Here is a 14,875-nt window from a genome sequence, read left to right on the forward strand (position 1 = left end):
TACATCTCTCCCATAGAGCTTAAACAACCACGTAGACCCCCCGTGTTTTTTGTTTTGTTTTGTTTTTTTGTTTTGTTTTTTGAGGGGGGTGGTGGTGTTTGCACACCCTGTAGCTGTCCATCCTCATGAGCTGGATTTGCCAAATGTTCACATGCAGTTTTGCAGGAAAGTTCACCTCAGACACGCCCCCACTGTCCCTGTGTTTACCGTGGGTTAACATGTTTCCATTACCAAGCCAATCCGACCTCCTCGCAAACAGTGCAAGCATTGCTGTTTTACATCCAGTGACTCCAGAGTGAAAACCTGTTGCCTTGTGCACCCTAACCCCACCCACCCACCCACCCCCACCTCAGGGTAACCTCATCATCCTACTGTCTCAGCATGAGTGAATGGGCCATGGGGTAGAGCAGAGTGTGTGTGAGGGGGGATCTCTGACCGTTGTGATTGGTGTCTTCTGTAGAGATCACCATGGACAGTAACAGTGAGGGGAGTGAGGGGAACCTCTCACCCGTCAAGGAGGATGTTTACTATGGCAGTGTAGCTCGGCGCAGGATATGGCGATCTATGTCCTCAGAGGATCAATATGGTATGTGGTACAGCTTCTCTCCAAGATGACAATTCACCTTGACCATGCCAGAAAAGCCCAAGCGCTGTTGTTTGAACACATGCAGTGATGTCGCGGTGGTCTTTGTTCTGTTCTGGACAGCTGCTTTGTTTGGTTTAGTTTAGCTTAGCTGAAAAAAGCTGACGGGGGAAGACAAGACTGGCCACTTTTTCCTGTTGCTGGAGAATGAAAATCCCTTCCCTGTATGTACTCCTAATGCCTTAAACCCCAAGAAACCCCAACCCACCTATCCTGTCTTCCCATCTACCTTCCATGTCCAGCCCACTCTCCAACCTGCTGCAACTTAGCAATGCCTTTTTTTTCCCCCTTCCCCTCCCACCTTATTCTTTCCTCGACCTCCTCTTTTCCCTCTCCCTGCCTTTATGAGACTGTAGCCCCTTTTGTACGTTTTTGCATGAGCTGTTTACAGTACAGTGAGAAAGACGGACACACTACTGGATGAATTATTGCATTCCTGCTTTGTCCGTATCACTCAGGTGCACATTCATTACTTCCGACTGTTGAAGCACATTTTACACCACCCAAATGGCATATTTCAGTTGCTAAGCGGGAAGTTGTTGCAATATTTCCGAGCCATTTTTTAGACTTATAATCTGCCATTGTAACATTTAACATGGTGATCCATGAGAAGCATGAGGAACTGATATCAGATTCATCCTTTCCCCCTCACTGTCCCTGATATCTATGCTGCCAGGAGCTGCTGGGGCATTTGATGTGTTATCACCCATGTGAACGTGCCTCCTTGCCCTTTTCCTCTGCACATTGTTTCCAGATCTGGCCTCAGAGCATGACATTACACCTGTGTTGTTGTGGGAACACCCTCCTCATTGTGTCTGAACTCATGAAAGCATGCATGCTAATCAGCCTCTGCGAGATAAGGCAGTGAAACAGCAATGAGCAACAGTGCAGTGTTACTTGTGTCCTCCTGGTGTGTATGGTTGTTCAGCTTCCCTTGCACCCTCCCAAAACTGCCTGACACGCATTTCCTGCCTGTGTTGTGTTGTTGTGTGACGTTTGGTAACTGACACGCCAGCAAGCAGAGATGTGTGAACAAAGAACCCCGGTGTGTTTCGATCGTTTCGTTGAAAAAAAAAGGGCCTGGTTGTTTTCCAAGTTAATATTGTAACCAAGGTAAAATTGTATTTATCGCATTAAACCCCTGGCTCCTTTTTCACACATGCATCTCATCGCCCGCTCCCCTGTCAGCTCTAACAAAGAGACATCTTCTGCTCTCATTGCCTCTACAGCCAACGTGGCTGTATAAGGCTGGTAGTAGCAGCAGAGGCCTCCTCTATGTTTCAGACGGCTATGGTGGGCGCAGGCACGGGCGGGGACGGCGCTCCCCGGATTACTACGAGGAGTCCGAGCCGGAGGAGATGACCCGTGTGTTTGTGGCTCTCTTTGACTATGACCCCCTGTCCATGTCTCCTAATCCCGACGCTGCTGATGAGGAGCTGCCGTTCAAGGAAGGCCAGATCATCAAGGTGGTAGACTGTCTCTTTAAATACGTGCATACCATACAGACATGGTGGGGCAGTATTATTGGCCGATATTAGTTATTGGCTAATCTATCAATATCAGCATTTATAACAGCTAATGAACGAAAATTAAAAAAATCAATGAAGAAATGGGAGAAACACCCTTCAGCCATATTTTGAGTGATGAAGTTGCATAGTTTGTCCACCAGAGGGCACTCCCTTTTGTAGGGCTGTTCGATATAACATAAAAACATCTATCGTTTCATTTTACACTATCGTTTGTTTCGTGGTGTCGCAAAATAAACTGTTTACAGCAACATCTTTTCATAGTTTTTATGGTCACTGTAGTGGCTATATTAATTTCTTAAAGTTCTCTCTTTCTCTTATATTTAATATAACCACACTACGGACGGACAAGCGACTGTTTTTATGCGTTGTCGTTAGCAACAACGACGGTAAAACCATCACGTGTCCGCTTGTTTATTTTCCACATAAACCTTTCACAATAAAGCTCAAGATCCTGTTGAGACTTTTCAAAATAAACTGAACCACGTGAAAGAGTATGCAGAGAGTTTACGGGTGAGAAGCAAAAAAGAGCCGTCAGGTGCTAAAACATAAACCTTAGACTCAAAAGTTACAACAGGCTTTTCCCCGCAGCATGCTGTGTAATAAATACTCACAATGAAAATGGTGGCCGTTACAACTTATGTCAAAAATTGTATAGTTTCATGCATCGGTTAAAACTCCAGGTACACGACACCCAGCTGGAAACACTTCCAAGTCCAGCTTCCTGAGATTCACAGAACTTACAGACAATGTTAAATTTTTGTGATTTATTTAGTTATCGGGACGATAGATGTCTTATATCGGGATATAAGAGTGTGGTCATATCGCACAGCCCTACCCCTTTGGCAACACAACAACCAAGGAAGGCTGTCTGAAAGAAAAAAGGATCAGCATTTATCAGTATATTGGATTTTAAAATCACCAAATATTGGTATGCACCTTATCCTATATCAGTCATCCTTTAGCTTCATAACCCCCAATTTTTTGTTATTAAATTCACCCACCTTTAAATGTTGTTGCCTTTAAATAGCAATCCGGTCTTTAAGTGATGACGTGATGAATCCTGCTTCCGGGTCCAAACTACTCTGCGTTAATTAAGGCTGATGTGTTTTTAACATATTTTAATGCTTTGTATCTTCTTCCATTTAATCTCCTAAAAATGGTCAGTGATCACTGTCGGCCTCTCTGGGTTTTTATTACCGATATTCATTTTAAAGTTCAGTTTTTAAAACCTTACAATGTAACTACAGCCCAGCCCATGCAGCAGTATATTAATGGCTAACCTTGTATTGAGGATAGATTATCTCAGTTGTTCTAGTGACTGAAGTTTGCCCGTTTACAGCATCCTGCCATGCGATTGCATTTGTCCCTAACCATCGGGAACCCTCAAGTTAACTTTTATCAAGTGGAAAAAAGTTAGCGTTTATCCTCCAGCTTCACTGTTTATATTATGCTAGCAGAGCTGAGTCACTAGCGATCACATAGCACATCATTAAATACCAGCTAGCACAACTTCAGCAACCCAACAAACATCACTGCTGTTTACTTTCCTGTCTTCATTCATGTTGAAAGTGATAGCAGAGCTGTACGTATGAATTTGTTTCAGAAATCTCTGTCTGAACATGATATATTATATTTAGATGGAAACTAGCGAGCTAACTTCCTGCTAACTTTGTTAAATTTAATCAATTGTTTTCATGGATGCCTGGATGTTAAACTTAATTGTTACACCTGGTAGAGCAGCAACACTGATCATTTTATTAGAGATGAAAGAATTTAGACAGTTTTTCAACTCTCAGTGATGCCGCAGTGATCGTTTCACTTGGGGACCGGCAGTGGAGTTTGGGCCCAGACACGGCAAATGGCGTCAGACTTAAAGACCAGATAAGCTGTCCACTCCTAATCTGTCAGTTTCATGGTATCTGCCCTTTGACTCTGATACTTGTTCTTTTAGGTGTTTGGGAACAAAGACACGGATGGTTTCTACAGGGCAGAGATCCGAGATCGAGTGGGTCTGATCCCCTGTAACATGGTCTCCGAGATCCAAACAGAAGACAATGAAATGATGGACCAGCTCCTTAAACAGGGCTTCCTCCCACTTAACACTCCTGTGGAGAAGTTAGGTGAGACATGTTTTTCTTTTCCTCCTAAATGACCATCTGACTTTTCTTCTTCCTTCTGCCCTGATAACCTTTGTGTCTATCTAGCCAACTTAATGATACACTGGACTGTCTTTTACTGACTCGCTTCTCCTTTCCTCTACTCTCCCTGCTTAATTATGTTTTTCTGCTTTCCTGTGAAGTGAACTGTGACCGTTTCAAAGATGGCCGCTCAATAAATCGCAGGTCCAGAAAGTCCAAAAGAGGTCTGTGTGCAGCGAGATGCTCTTAAGCTCTCCGCTTCATCTTTACTGCTTGTTTTTCACTCTTCACCATCTTTATTCATCTGTGGGCTAAATTTTTGTACCCCTCTTGAAAATGAGCTGGTATATCTCAAGGGGTTTTCCAGATATAATGATTTTGAATACATGTATTATATTTTCTGTCATTCTAACATGGACACACTTTAAACTGAAGGCACATGGTCTTACACGAGCATTATGTATGGTCATTGGTCATCACACCCAGTTCCGTTTTTAAATTCTTACCAGTGATTATTCTTGTCTCTCTATCTGTATTCTGCTTTTCTTCTTCTTAGAAAGAAACAGGCGAAGCGGGCGTCAGCAACCGATGTCCACGCGAAGAATGGTGGCTCTGTATGACTACGACCCCCGAGAAAGCTCCCCTAACGTTGACGTCGAGGTACCGTTCCCCGCAGCTCCAGCTTTCCGCTATGTCTCAATCATTGTTTGTCACAGAGGCGTAAAAGCAGAAAAAGCACCAAATATTTTGAGTCATGCAGGCAATGAGAGATTATATTCTACTATTAATGCTAGTATTTTTTCCAAGGTTTAGCATTTAAAGGAATATTTTGACCGTTTGAGAGATGCTCACTGTGTTGAAGAGTTGCATGAGAAGATTGATTCTACAGTCATGTCTGTCTGTTAAAAATGAACAGACATGAGGCTGCAGGGAGGGATCCACATATTTCTAGTTTCAAAAACAAATCTGTGTCGACCTTTATTTATCTTAGGTCACGTTAAGTATGCTCATGAGTTTAGGTTTACCACCATCTTGGCTTTTAGGAGCTTCACAACCACACTTGAATGAGAGGGCGAGGTGCTAAATTTCGGAGCTAACTTTTCAACAGGTTCCTAAAAAAAATGGAGAAAAATTCCTTAGATATCCAGTTCACTGTGTAGCGAGCTGTTATTTGTCAGATAATTGGGTTAAAGGCATGAAAGGTCCACTTTTTTGGCTTCAGTTAGCTTAGGTAATCCCTGACAGCTGCGTTCAGTTGAAGCACATAAGCCCTTAATCACGCAGAACTGTAACCCTTAATGTGTTTAGTCATTGCATTTAATTTTTTGCTGCTGGAAACCGATCACAAGTAGCTGGTGGCAACCAACTGGTTGCCCACCAACAACACTCCCTTTCAGTTGTAAAGCAGCTGCCAAGTTTATGTGTATTTCAGTTTAATTGAGTTTCTTTGTGTGCAGATCACAGTTAATTGCCGTATTATTACAAACAGATTGGATGCATTTGCCAGCTTCACCCTATTCAGGGGGAAATTGACAGCAGACTGACTCGGTGTCATTGCCATTTTATTGCCATCTTGACGCGCCTCCTTTTGAAGACGTCAGCTGACTGCAAGTGAAAACTGGTACCTGTATTCGAAGCAGATTACTTGAGATTGCAAGTTCACCGTGTTCAGTCGCAATAATTTTGCTCATCCTGTGGTCTTCAACCACTGTTCTCCCATTAAAAAATGTGAAACTACCCATTTGTGGATTGGCTTCATATTTCAGCCCTGGAGACGATTGCTCACCTGGCGCCCTGGTCTTATTTAACAGACAGATGAAGTTGTATTAATCTTCTTGTTAAACTCTTTAAGACAAAGTGGAATTATTCCCTTATTATTATTCCCTGGATAATATGTGCACAGGTGAGGTTATCTGAGGAGTTAGCGCTGTGTTAGCTTGTGCTGTCTTTTTTTTTTTTTGGCCCCTCCCCCTATTTCACTTACTCTCACCTTTCTATTGGTACTGCCACCGACACAGTATGAAGGCAACAGACTGAATGAGGAGGTGAGTGAGGGTTAGGAGGGTACGGTATTGTCTGCTCTCTGTGTGTTTCTTCCCCCCCACCCGTTTGTTGGAGTGCAAAAGAGGAGGTGGGCTTCGGATGCCAGGCCACGGCCCTCTGTCCTCTCCTCGGTGATCATGAATTAAAGCCCCTCACATGCATTGCCTGAGCCAGCATCTCCCCTCCTTGGTTTGGTCTTTTGTGTTGACCGCTCTCCTACATATTGTGCACATGCGCTGTTTGGTTTATGTGTTCTCCAGAATCCCATAAAAGAGATGTGCCCAGTGTGCTGCAATCCTGTCTTCAAAGTTACAACATTTGATGCATTAACAGTTGCAACAGTCCTGAGTGCTGAGACTGAATTGACACTAGTGTTTAAGATGCATCACAGTGATTTGGAGAAGGAAGCAAAAGCATTTCAAACTCATGACACTGCCCGAGAACTGGATGTTTTGGAGAGTGCTCGCTTGCTGTGACGGACAGAGATGGGCTAAACATGTCGTAATGCTATTTTTTTTCTTCTTCTTCTTTGACAGACTGAACTGACTTTCTGTGCCGGTGATGTCATCACAGTTTTTGGTGAAATAGATGAAGATGGATTTTACTATGTAAGTACACAGAATTCACATGAGCTGACCAGAGGACAAAGCAATACGAGGTTTATGGACAAAAAAAAGTGATTCAGCTAAAGGTTTTGGGGCACTTTATAAATTAATTTACCGTATTTTTCGGACTATAAGGCGCACTGTTGATGAACGGGTCTGTTTTCATACATAAGGTGCACCGGATTATAAGGCGCATTAAGCGAAACAAAACAGTCAGATAAGTCAAACTTTACTCAACTCATTCTTCTTGCTTCCTCCACTTCCCTACCATTAACTGATTAATGTTGAATTCTCTTGCAGCTGCTCTATTGCCATGTTGTTGCAGTATTTTAATGACTAACCTGGTATTGTGGCTGGATTATCTCAGTTGTTCTCCCGGCTGAAGTTTGGTATGTTTACAGCATCCTGCCATGCGACTGCATTTGTCCCTAACCATTGGGAACCCTCACGTTAACTTTTATCGAGTAGAAAAAGTTAGCATTCATCCTCCAGCCTTACTGTTTATGTTATGCTAACATAGCTGAGTCGCTAGCGATCACGTAGCACATCATTATATACCAGCTAGCACAACTTCAGTAACCGTACAAAAGTCACTACTGTTTAGTTTTCTGTCTTCATTTATGTTGGAAGTGATAGTAGAGCTGTACGTTTTAATTTTTTCAGAAATTTCTTAGAACATGCTATATCATGTTTAGATGGAAACTAGCGAGATAACTTCCTGCTAACTTCTAACGCCATTAAATTTAATAAATTCTGTTTTCATGGACGCCTGGATGTTATTTAATTGTTACTTAATTGTTACACCTGGTAAAGCAGCAACGCTGATCATTTTGTGAAAGAATTTAGACAGTTTTTAACTCTCAGTGATGCCGCAGTGTTCGTTTGACTTTGGGACCTGAAGCGGAGGGAGTTTTGGACCCAGATTATTCCGCAAGGTTCTTGACTACGGTAGCCGTAATGCTCCGACAATCCATCAACCGGTGCGGCTAGTTTACCAAAGTCGTACTAAAACATTTTTTGACAGATTGCCGTGTACCACATAAAATTGGTTCGAGGTCAGTAAGCACAACCAAAATTCACACATAAAGCACACTGGATTATAAGGCGCACTGTTGATTTTTGAGAAAATTAAAGGATTTTAAGTGCGCCTTATAGTCTGAAAAATACGGTATAGAATATGCTTTACTGTAGCGGACTATCTTTTGTCTACAGGAACCAATTTGCAATTACAGTTTTTCATGGCGGATTTAGGTTCTGTCTTCATGTAATCCCAGACTGAAGCCAGGCATTGAGATCTTGGCCAGATTTCTCACAGCTGAAGATGCTTCTTTAGGTGTCAGTGATCAGATTTCTCTCTGATACAGTTATGCAAATGATCAAATCAATCAATCATAATATTGTTTTCTTGTGAAAGAACATATGATACCAAGATCCTGTCAAACACAGGAGGGTTCTCCTGCAGTTAAAGGAAAATGATAACACGCATCTAAAAATGGTTATGTGAGAATGAAGGAATATAATGAAGGATTAATTGGCCTAAAACTGCAACACAAGAACAGGCTTGGCAGAGAAGGAAATTAATAGTGAGGAAAACAACCATCAACCACTTTATTAGGTACACCTTCCTGTATCAGGTTGGATCCTCTTTTTTTCTCTAGGACTGCTTTAGTTCTTCGTGGCACAGATTCAAGACGATTCTGGAAATGTTCCTTAGAGATTTTGGTCCATATTGACATGACAGCATCACACAGTTGCTGCAGATGTGTTGGCTGTACATCCATGTCGTGCACCACATCCCAAAGGTCCTGTGATGGATTGATGTCTCCTGACTCTGGAGGTCATTTGGGTTCAGTGAACTCATTGTTGTGTTTCAAGAAACCAGTTGAGATGATTTGAGCTTTCTGACATGATGCATTATGTCACTGGAAGCAGCCATCAGAAGATGGGTACACTGTGTTCATAAGGGGATTAGGATGGTCTGCAACACTACTCAGGTAGTGTTTAAATGATGGTGACCTGATGCTAAGCGACACCATTGCACCACCACCAATTTGAAGCGTTGATACAACGCAGGTCTGATTCATGCTTTCATGTTGTTTCTGCCAAATTCCGACTCTACCATCAAATGTTGCAGCAGACATTGAGACTCATCAGACCAGACAACATAATTATATTCTTTTGTTGATCAATTTAGGTGAGGCTGTGTGAATTATAGTCTCAGTTTCCTGTTAGAAGTTTCCTTGTTGGAGTGGCTGCCAGTGTGGTCTTGCGTTTTTGAAGCCCATCTGGTTGTGTATCCAGAGATGCTTTTCTGCATTTGCTGGTCATAACCAGCTGTTGCTTTCCTCATCAGCCGAATGCAGTCTGGTGATTCTCCTCGGACTCCTGGCATCAACGGGCATTTTCCCCCAGAGAACTGCTGCCCACTGGATATTTTCTCTTTTTCAGATCGTTCTCTTTAAACCCTAGAGATGGTTGTTGGAAAAATCCTAGTAGATCAGCAATTGTTTGAAATCCTCAGACCAGCCCCTCTGGCATCAACAACCATGGCAGGTTCAAAATCACTTAAAACTCTTTTTGTCCTCAACCTCTGAAGCTCGTCTCGACCCTATCTACATGCCTTTTAGCATTGAGCTGCTGTCACGTGATTGGATATTAGATATTTGCGCTGATGAGAAGCTGAACAGGTGTAACTAATAAAGTGGCTGGCGAGTGTTCCTCAAGTTTCTCGGTTTTACTGCTGCTAAAATTCTCCATCCCTGCTACGCGGAGAAAGGTTTAAATCAAAAGGTAAAAATTGAAAGTTAAATACACCACAGTGAGTCTCGCTGTCCTCATGTACTCCACAGGGTGAGCTCAATGGACACAAGGGACTTGTTCCTTCCAACTTTCTAGAAGAAGTGCCTGATGATGTAGAGGTTTTTCTCACTGACTCACCATCTCGGTACCCCCAGGACACTCCAGCACGGATAAAGACCAAAAGGGTACATGCTCCTTCGCAGTACTAGCGCTCTGTCATCCATTTACTGTTTTCAGTTCCCTCTATCTCCTTTAGTTTTGTGTCTGTGCGTGTGTGTCTCATTGAGCAAAAAGGGATTTCTGACTTTATAGCATTACACTGTAAATAAATAGATGTCTAAGAAATCGATGAAAAGAAAAAAAAAAAAAGAAATTTTAAGACAGAGGTATTTTATTTTTCATGTTCACTGCTGTGGGTGGGAGTGGGAGTTCTGCATTGTATAATACATGGATATATTGTATTCATAAAGCATTCTCAATGAGAGTAAAATTAAAGGGCAAGAAGCTCCTGTGACTTTTTACTTGTCATGTCATGTCTGGGAAAAGATCCGTTAATACCTTTTTTTGCACATGTGTATTTAGCATTCTGACAGATGCTTTATGAATATATTCTGTGTTTGATCTTAAGTCATTTCTAATAGAGTAAATAGTTTTGTTGTACTGAAAGATGAACTATGTAGTGTGTAGCTCAGCATGGTATATAGTCCAGATGCATGAACTCTTGATCATTTTATATAAAGATGAGTCTAGTGTAGTTCAACTTTTTGTATCTGCTCCTGAACACTTTGTTTTGTAAATTGCTTTCTTGTAAAGTAGCACGCAAAGGTCACTTAGCCTATGTTGCCATCAGAGAATCATTTCAGAAGTAACTCTTTACTAAATGTAAATATGTGATGTTATTTTTGTGTTTTAACAAATAATGCAATTGTTAAAAAAGAATATATTAATAGGTGTCATTAGATATTTCCTTCCTTGTGTTCTAATTTGCCATTGTCATAGTGCAAACTATTGAAATGCCATCACCATATTTTTTTGTTTTATTTCTTTTCCTCACCTGCTTGGCAAAACAGAAGAAGAGTGTTCATTTCACACCTTAAAGGCTCTGTTTCCGTCACGTAAGTGAGCAACTGAGGATACCAAGATTACGCTCCCCTCGTCTAATGCAGATGTCATGGGTACCCTTAGTTTCTGGTATGCAACATGTATACTTTGTATGACATTCCTGTAGGTTGTTTTAGGAAACTTCTCTGTGTTACCAAAAAACTTGATGCTGTTTGTTGGTAGGACATAGAAACCCTAGCCAATGCATTAGACAAAAAAAGGTGTGGTATCTTCAGTTGTTTCTCTGAGTGTTGTACATGACAATGTCCGTCTCCTGAAGCAAGGCTCCTGCTGTAAGTCATGGTAAGCTAAAAGGCCATTGTTGCACAGCGACCCTCAAATCTGGAAAATAACAGTTCAAATTAGATATACAGTAAAATCAAGGAAAAGCAGAAAATCGAGCAATTCTATGCAAAACCACATTCACAAAAATAAACATTTTAAACAAGCTTGTTTGGTTTTACACTTCAAATTGTCACGTTTTTTCTTCTTCCTGTAGCCAAATTTAGGATGGGTTTTGTTATTATTATTATTTTGCCTTTTCTTGTTTGTGATCTGGTTTTCAAATCAGTCCTAATCCTGTGAACCAAGATTAGCTAGTTGACGACCAAGAACTGGTTCTTAATTCAAGTGAGACTATGCAACTTTTGCTGCACAGCGACCACTGCAAATGGCACTGAAGGTGCTGTGCAAAACAGCTGCATTAGCATTTAGCTAAAATGCCAAGGCGGAAGCCTGACTCTGAGCAGTGGTGCATTTTATTTTGTGCTTTGACTTGTAATTGGACAAACAATTTTCTCTCAAAGGTCACGTAGACTAGCTTTCAAAATCACACTTCATTTTTACCCGTGTGTAAATTACTGTGCGTTGACACATGTATATATAAATGCAACTTCGTACAAATGTGATCTTTTGTCCTGTGTCTTCCCAAAGTGCAATTTAAAGGAGCCTTTTAGCTCATGATTACAGAAAAGGAAGAGTGGCTGGTGGTTTCTCTGTAACCCAGTTGTATCAGTAAATATGTATATGTAAGAGGGAGGAAGGTGAATGTGATGTAGATCTGTCCCAAAATGCAAATGTATCTTTTTATGTGAGAGGAACTGCCCCGCCTTTGACAGTGTTGGGAAATGTTGTCACCTTAAACTGATGTGGAAGTTAGTCAATGTCAAGTCTAAAATTCCATGTTCCTGTAGTTTATTCATAGCAGCTTCATTTAAAAAAAAAAAGAAAAGAAAAAAAAGCTATATGTACAAACACTGTTTCTACCTGACAGAGTGGGTGGGGTGGGTCAACATCCAGGGAGGGCAGTAGACTTCAGAGCTATGCTGGCCCAGCTGAGACAGAAAGGACTTAAGAGAAGGAGGGGAGTAGTGACAGGGGTGTTAGAGACGGTTGGCTTTTTAACACCCTCAACTGTCCCTTACGGGTCTCCCATTAGGTTCCATTGGAAAAATCGGGTCCGCCCAGAAGAGCAGCCTCTTCCACAGTGCGTCCACACATCCCTGGCTCTGGCCCCGCCACCGTGGGGCCCGGCAGTCCCATCAGGGCCCCAATGGACATGTACTCCTCCAAAAAGAAAAAGGGACTGCTCTCCAAAGGGAAGAAACTATTACAAAGACTTGGCGCTGTAAAATAATTTCTTGACATACTTGGAGAGTGTCAGCCATATCCTTGTAGTGTTTTAAAAACAAACTCATCCAAATGCAGTGGACAGGTGGCATTTGTGAGCTTAGCAAATGCTTTATTCTTTTACATCTGTTGTACACTAGAATATTTGTACTTTGTCGAACAGTATCCACTCATATTTTCAAAAACATTTCATATTACGGTCCCAAGACCTCATAATGTCGGACGATGTAGTGATCTTACCTCCAACTCTCTGGCTGATGAGATTTTGCTGTAGAAAGGAAAGACTGAGCCTGCAGCGATTTTCATTTTCTGCTTGGTCAAGTGCGACACTTAAGAGACATCATGAGTCAAGTGTGTTGTACACAGAAACCAGAATGTCGTTCAAATACTGAGGGCTCACTTAAACCTTGGAGTCCAGTTTGAATTTGATGTGAAGATGGATTTGAGTGTCTTTGAGCTAGTCCAAAACAGCCAGTCGTAAATTGTACACAAGGTTTGCATGCGTTACTTCAGCACATTCCCTCCTGGCCCCTTCAGATCGCATACGATGCAACGGGGTTAGTGTGGAACCTGGAGCATGCAGTACTTTTAAGTCAGCATAGCTGACATACTGTGCAGTAAACGTTGACAAATCAGCAGAATTAACTCCTTCTCTTCTGCCCTACTTCAACAGCTGTGATATAGGCATATTTCCCTCCCCAGAGACGTGTCAGCAACAAGCACATACTGTATTTACTACAGGGTCTTTGCAGTCAAATCAGCCTAAATGACAATGCCTAGTATATCCAACCTCCATGTATTTGCCTTATAATTGCACAATGGGTAGTACTTTGTCCAGTAGAGCAGCGGTCCCCAACCTTTTTTGCACCATGGACCGGTTTATGCCCGACAATATTTTCATGGACCGGCCTTTAAGGTGTCGCGGATAAATACAACAAAATAAAACTAGTACCGGTACCAAAAAAACGAAAATTTATTCATAACACACGTGAAAAGACCAAGGAAAACTGAGTAAACGATAACAAAATAGCCCTGAAAACTATACATTTCACACCTGAGCCTCAACTCTCGTGGCCCGGTACCGGTCCGAGGCCCAGGGGTTGGGGACCGCTGCGGTAGAGCATGCAGTTTCATGCCTACTATTCATTTATGTTACTTCATAAAAGGCGTTCGCAAATGTCAATCCCAACTTGTGACATGCAGGGTATTGTGTGACTGTTGTGTTTCCATGCGACAGAGCTTACGTAGAACTATTCAAGTCTCCAGTGTTGTCGTCCATTTATTGTTAAACCTCTCAAAAATAAACATTTTTGTAATCCTAGAAAAACTTTTGAAAATTCTCCCCCTATACCAAATTCATATGTATGGAGATTTTTTTTAAAGTTGACACTATACTCCCAAATTAAAACATGACTTTACAGTTGCATTAAAGAAATAGTTACTGTGCGATATGGCATCGGCAGATCAAATCAGCCATTGTACTGCGGTGGATTTCTAACATGCAACACTTCTGAGCTTCACTAAATGCTACAGGTTTGATGACTTCACAGTAGTAAACAGTGAGACACAAGGCTACCTCTATGCTGCCCCTCCTAACCCAAAATATATTTGATCTGAAATACTTTTCTTCAAGCCAATCCGTCAGTGATGCCTGTTCAGTGTCCCACTTTATGTTGGTGCAGGATACAAGTACTGTATATCGATATATCTATATATATATCTACACCTTAATGTAGAGTAGTGAATGTACAATGAATTGAAGGCCAATGTATTTTCAAAGCTGCCCTAAGGGATTGTGCAGATGTCCATTCTTGTGCGTGAAATGGAACAGTCCACCACCTCCTACCTTACATCATTCAGTTTCCCCATTTCATCCTCCCATGCCGTTTAAATCCAGACTATTTTCTATACACAAGAGTTGAACTGAAACTGCCAAAAACAAAGAAGAAAAAAAACAAAACAAGAATGTATGCAAAACATTCTGATGCTTTCTGTACAATTCTCGGCCAGACCGCCATCTGCACCTACAGTAAACTGATGAACACCTTTTTCCTATTTACGAACCACTTCCTCAGACATTGCTTCTCTTCATTTTGAGTGACTGTTGCTCTTTTTGTATTTTGTCCATTTGTAAAATTGTTTTTAAATGTTTATACTTGATTTTCAGACTGCCTTTTTTGTACATTTAAATTTATAATCAAACAGTTTAAGCTTTCCCCATGGTGTCTTGAAGACCATATTGTTTAAAAGTCTGCAACTGTGTGCTAGCTTTATGATAAGAATTATCAGCCTATATTGATGGTTACAAATTATTGTGTGGGTGTGCATGTGCAATCTTTTATATAAAAAAATAAATAAATTTGATATTTTGTAATGTAATATTGGACT

The 14,875-nt window shown here is 41.4% G+C and overlaps 1 protein-coding gene across 8 annotated transcripts in view; it reads left to right on the forward strand.

Annotated features, from left to right (window-relative positions):
* The window catches only part of rimbp2b (RIMS binding protein 2b), a 108,224-nt gene extending 93,358 nt beyond the window's left edge, over window positions 1-14,866 (forward strand). For 3 of the 8 annotated variants that reach the window (XM_026188859.2, XM_080309006.1, XM_080309005.1), the window contains 9 exons: window positions 461-586; window positions 1,928-2,109; window positions 4,124-4,292; window positions 4,472-4,534; window positions 4,867-4,970; window positions 6,329-6,355; window positions 6,890-6,961; window positions 9,808-9,942; window positions 10,828-14,866. In XM_026188859.2, the coding sequence (XP_026044644.1) occupies window positions 461-586; window positions 1,928-2,109; window positions 4,124-4,292; window positions 4,472-4,534; window positions 4,867-4,970; window positions 6,329-6,355; window positions 6,890-6,961; window positions 9,808-9,942; window positions 10,828-10,854 (905 nt within the window). In that variant the 3' untranslated portion in view covers window positions 10,855-14,866. The remainder of the gene's footprint in view (window positions 1-460; window positions 587-1,927; window positions 2,110-4,123; window positions 4,293-4,471; window positions 4,535-4,866; window positions 4,971-6,328; window positions 6,356-6,889; window positions 6,962-9,807; window positions 9,943-10,827) is intronic. The other 5 variants (XM_026188872.2, XM_080309007.1, XM_080309009.1 and 2 more) reach the window with 2 other exon arrangements.
* Window positions 14,867-14,875: the final 9 nt, after the last annotated feature.

Source organism: Astatotilapia calliptera, chromosome 12 (genome assembly GCF_964374335.1).
Source record: "Astatotilapia calliptera chromosome 12, fAstCal68.1, whole genome shotgun sequence".
NCBI lineage: Eukaryota > Metazoa > Chordata > Actinopteri > Cichliformes > Cichlidae > Astatotilapia > Astatotilapia calliptera.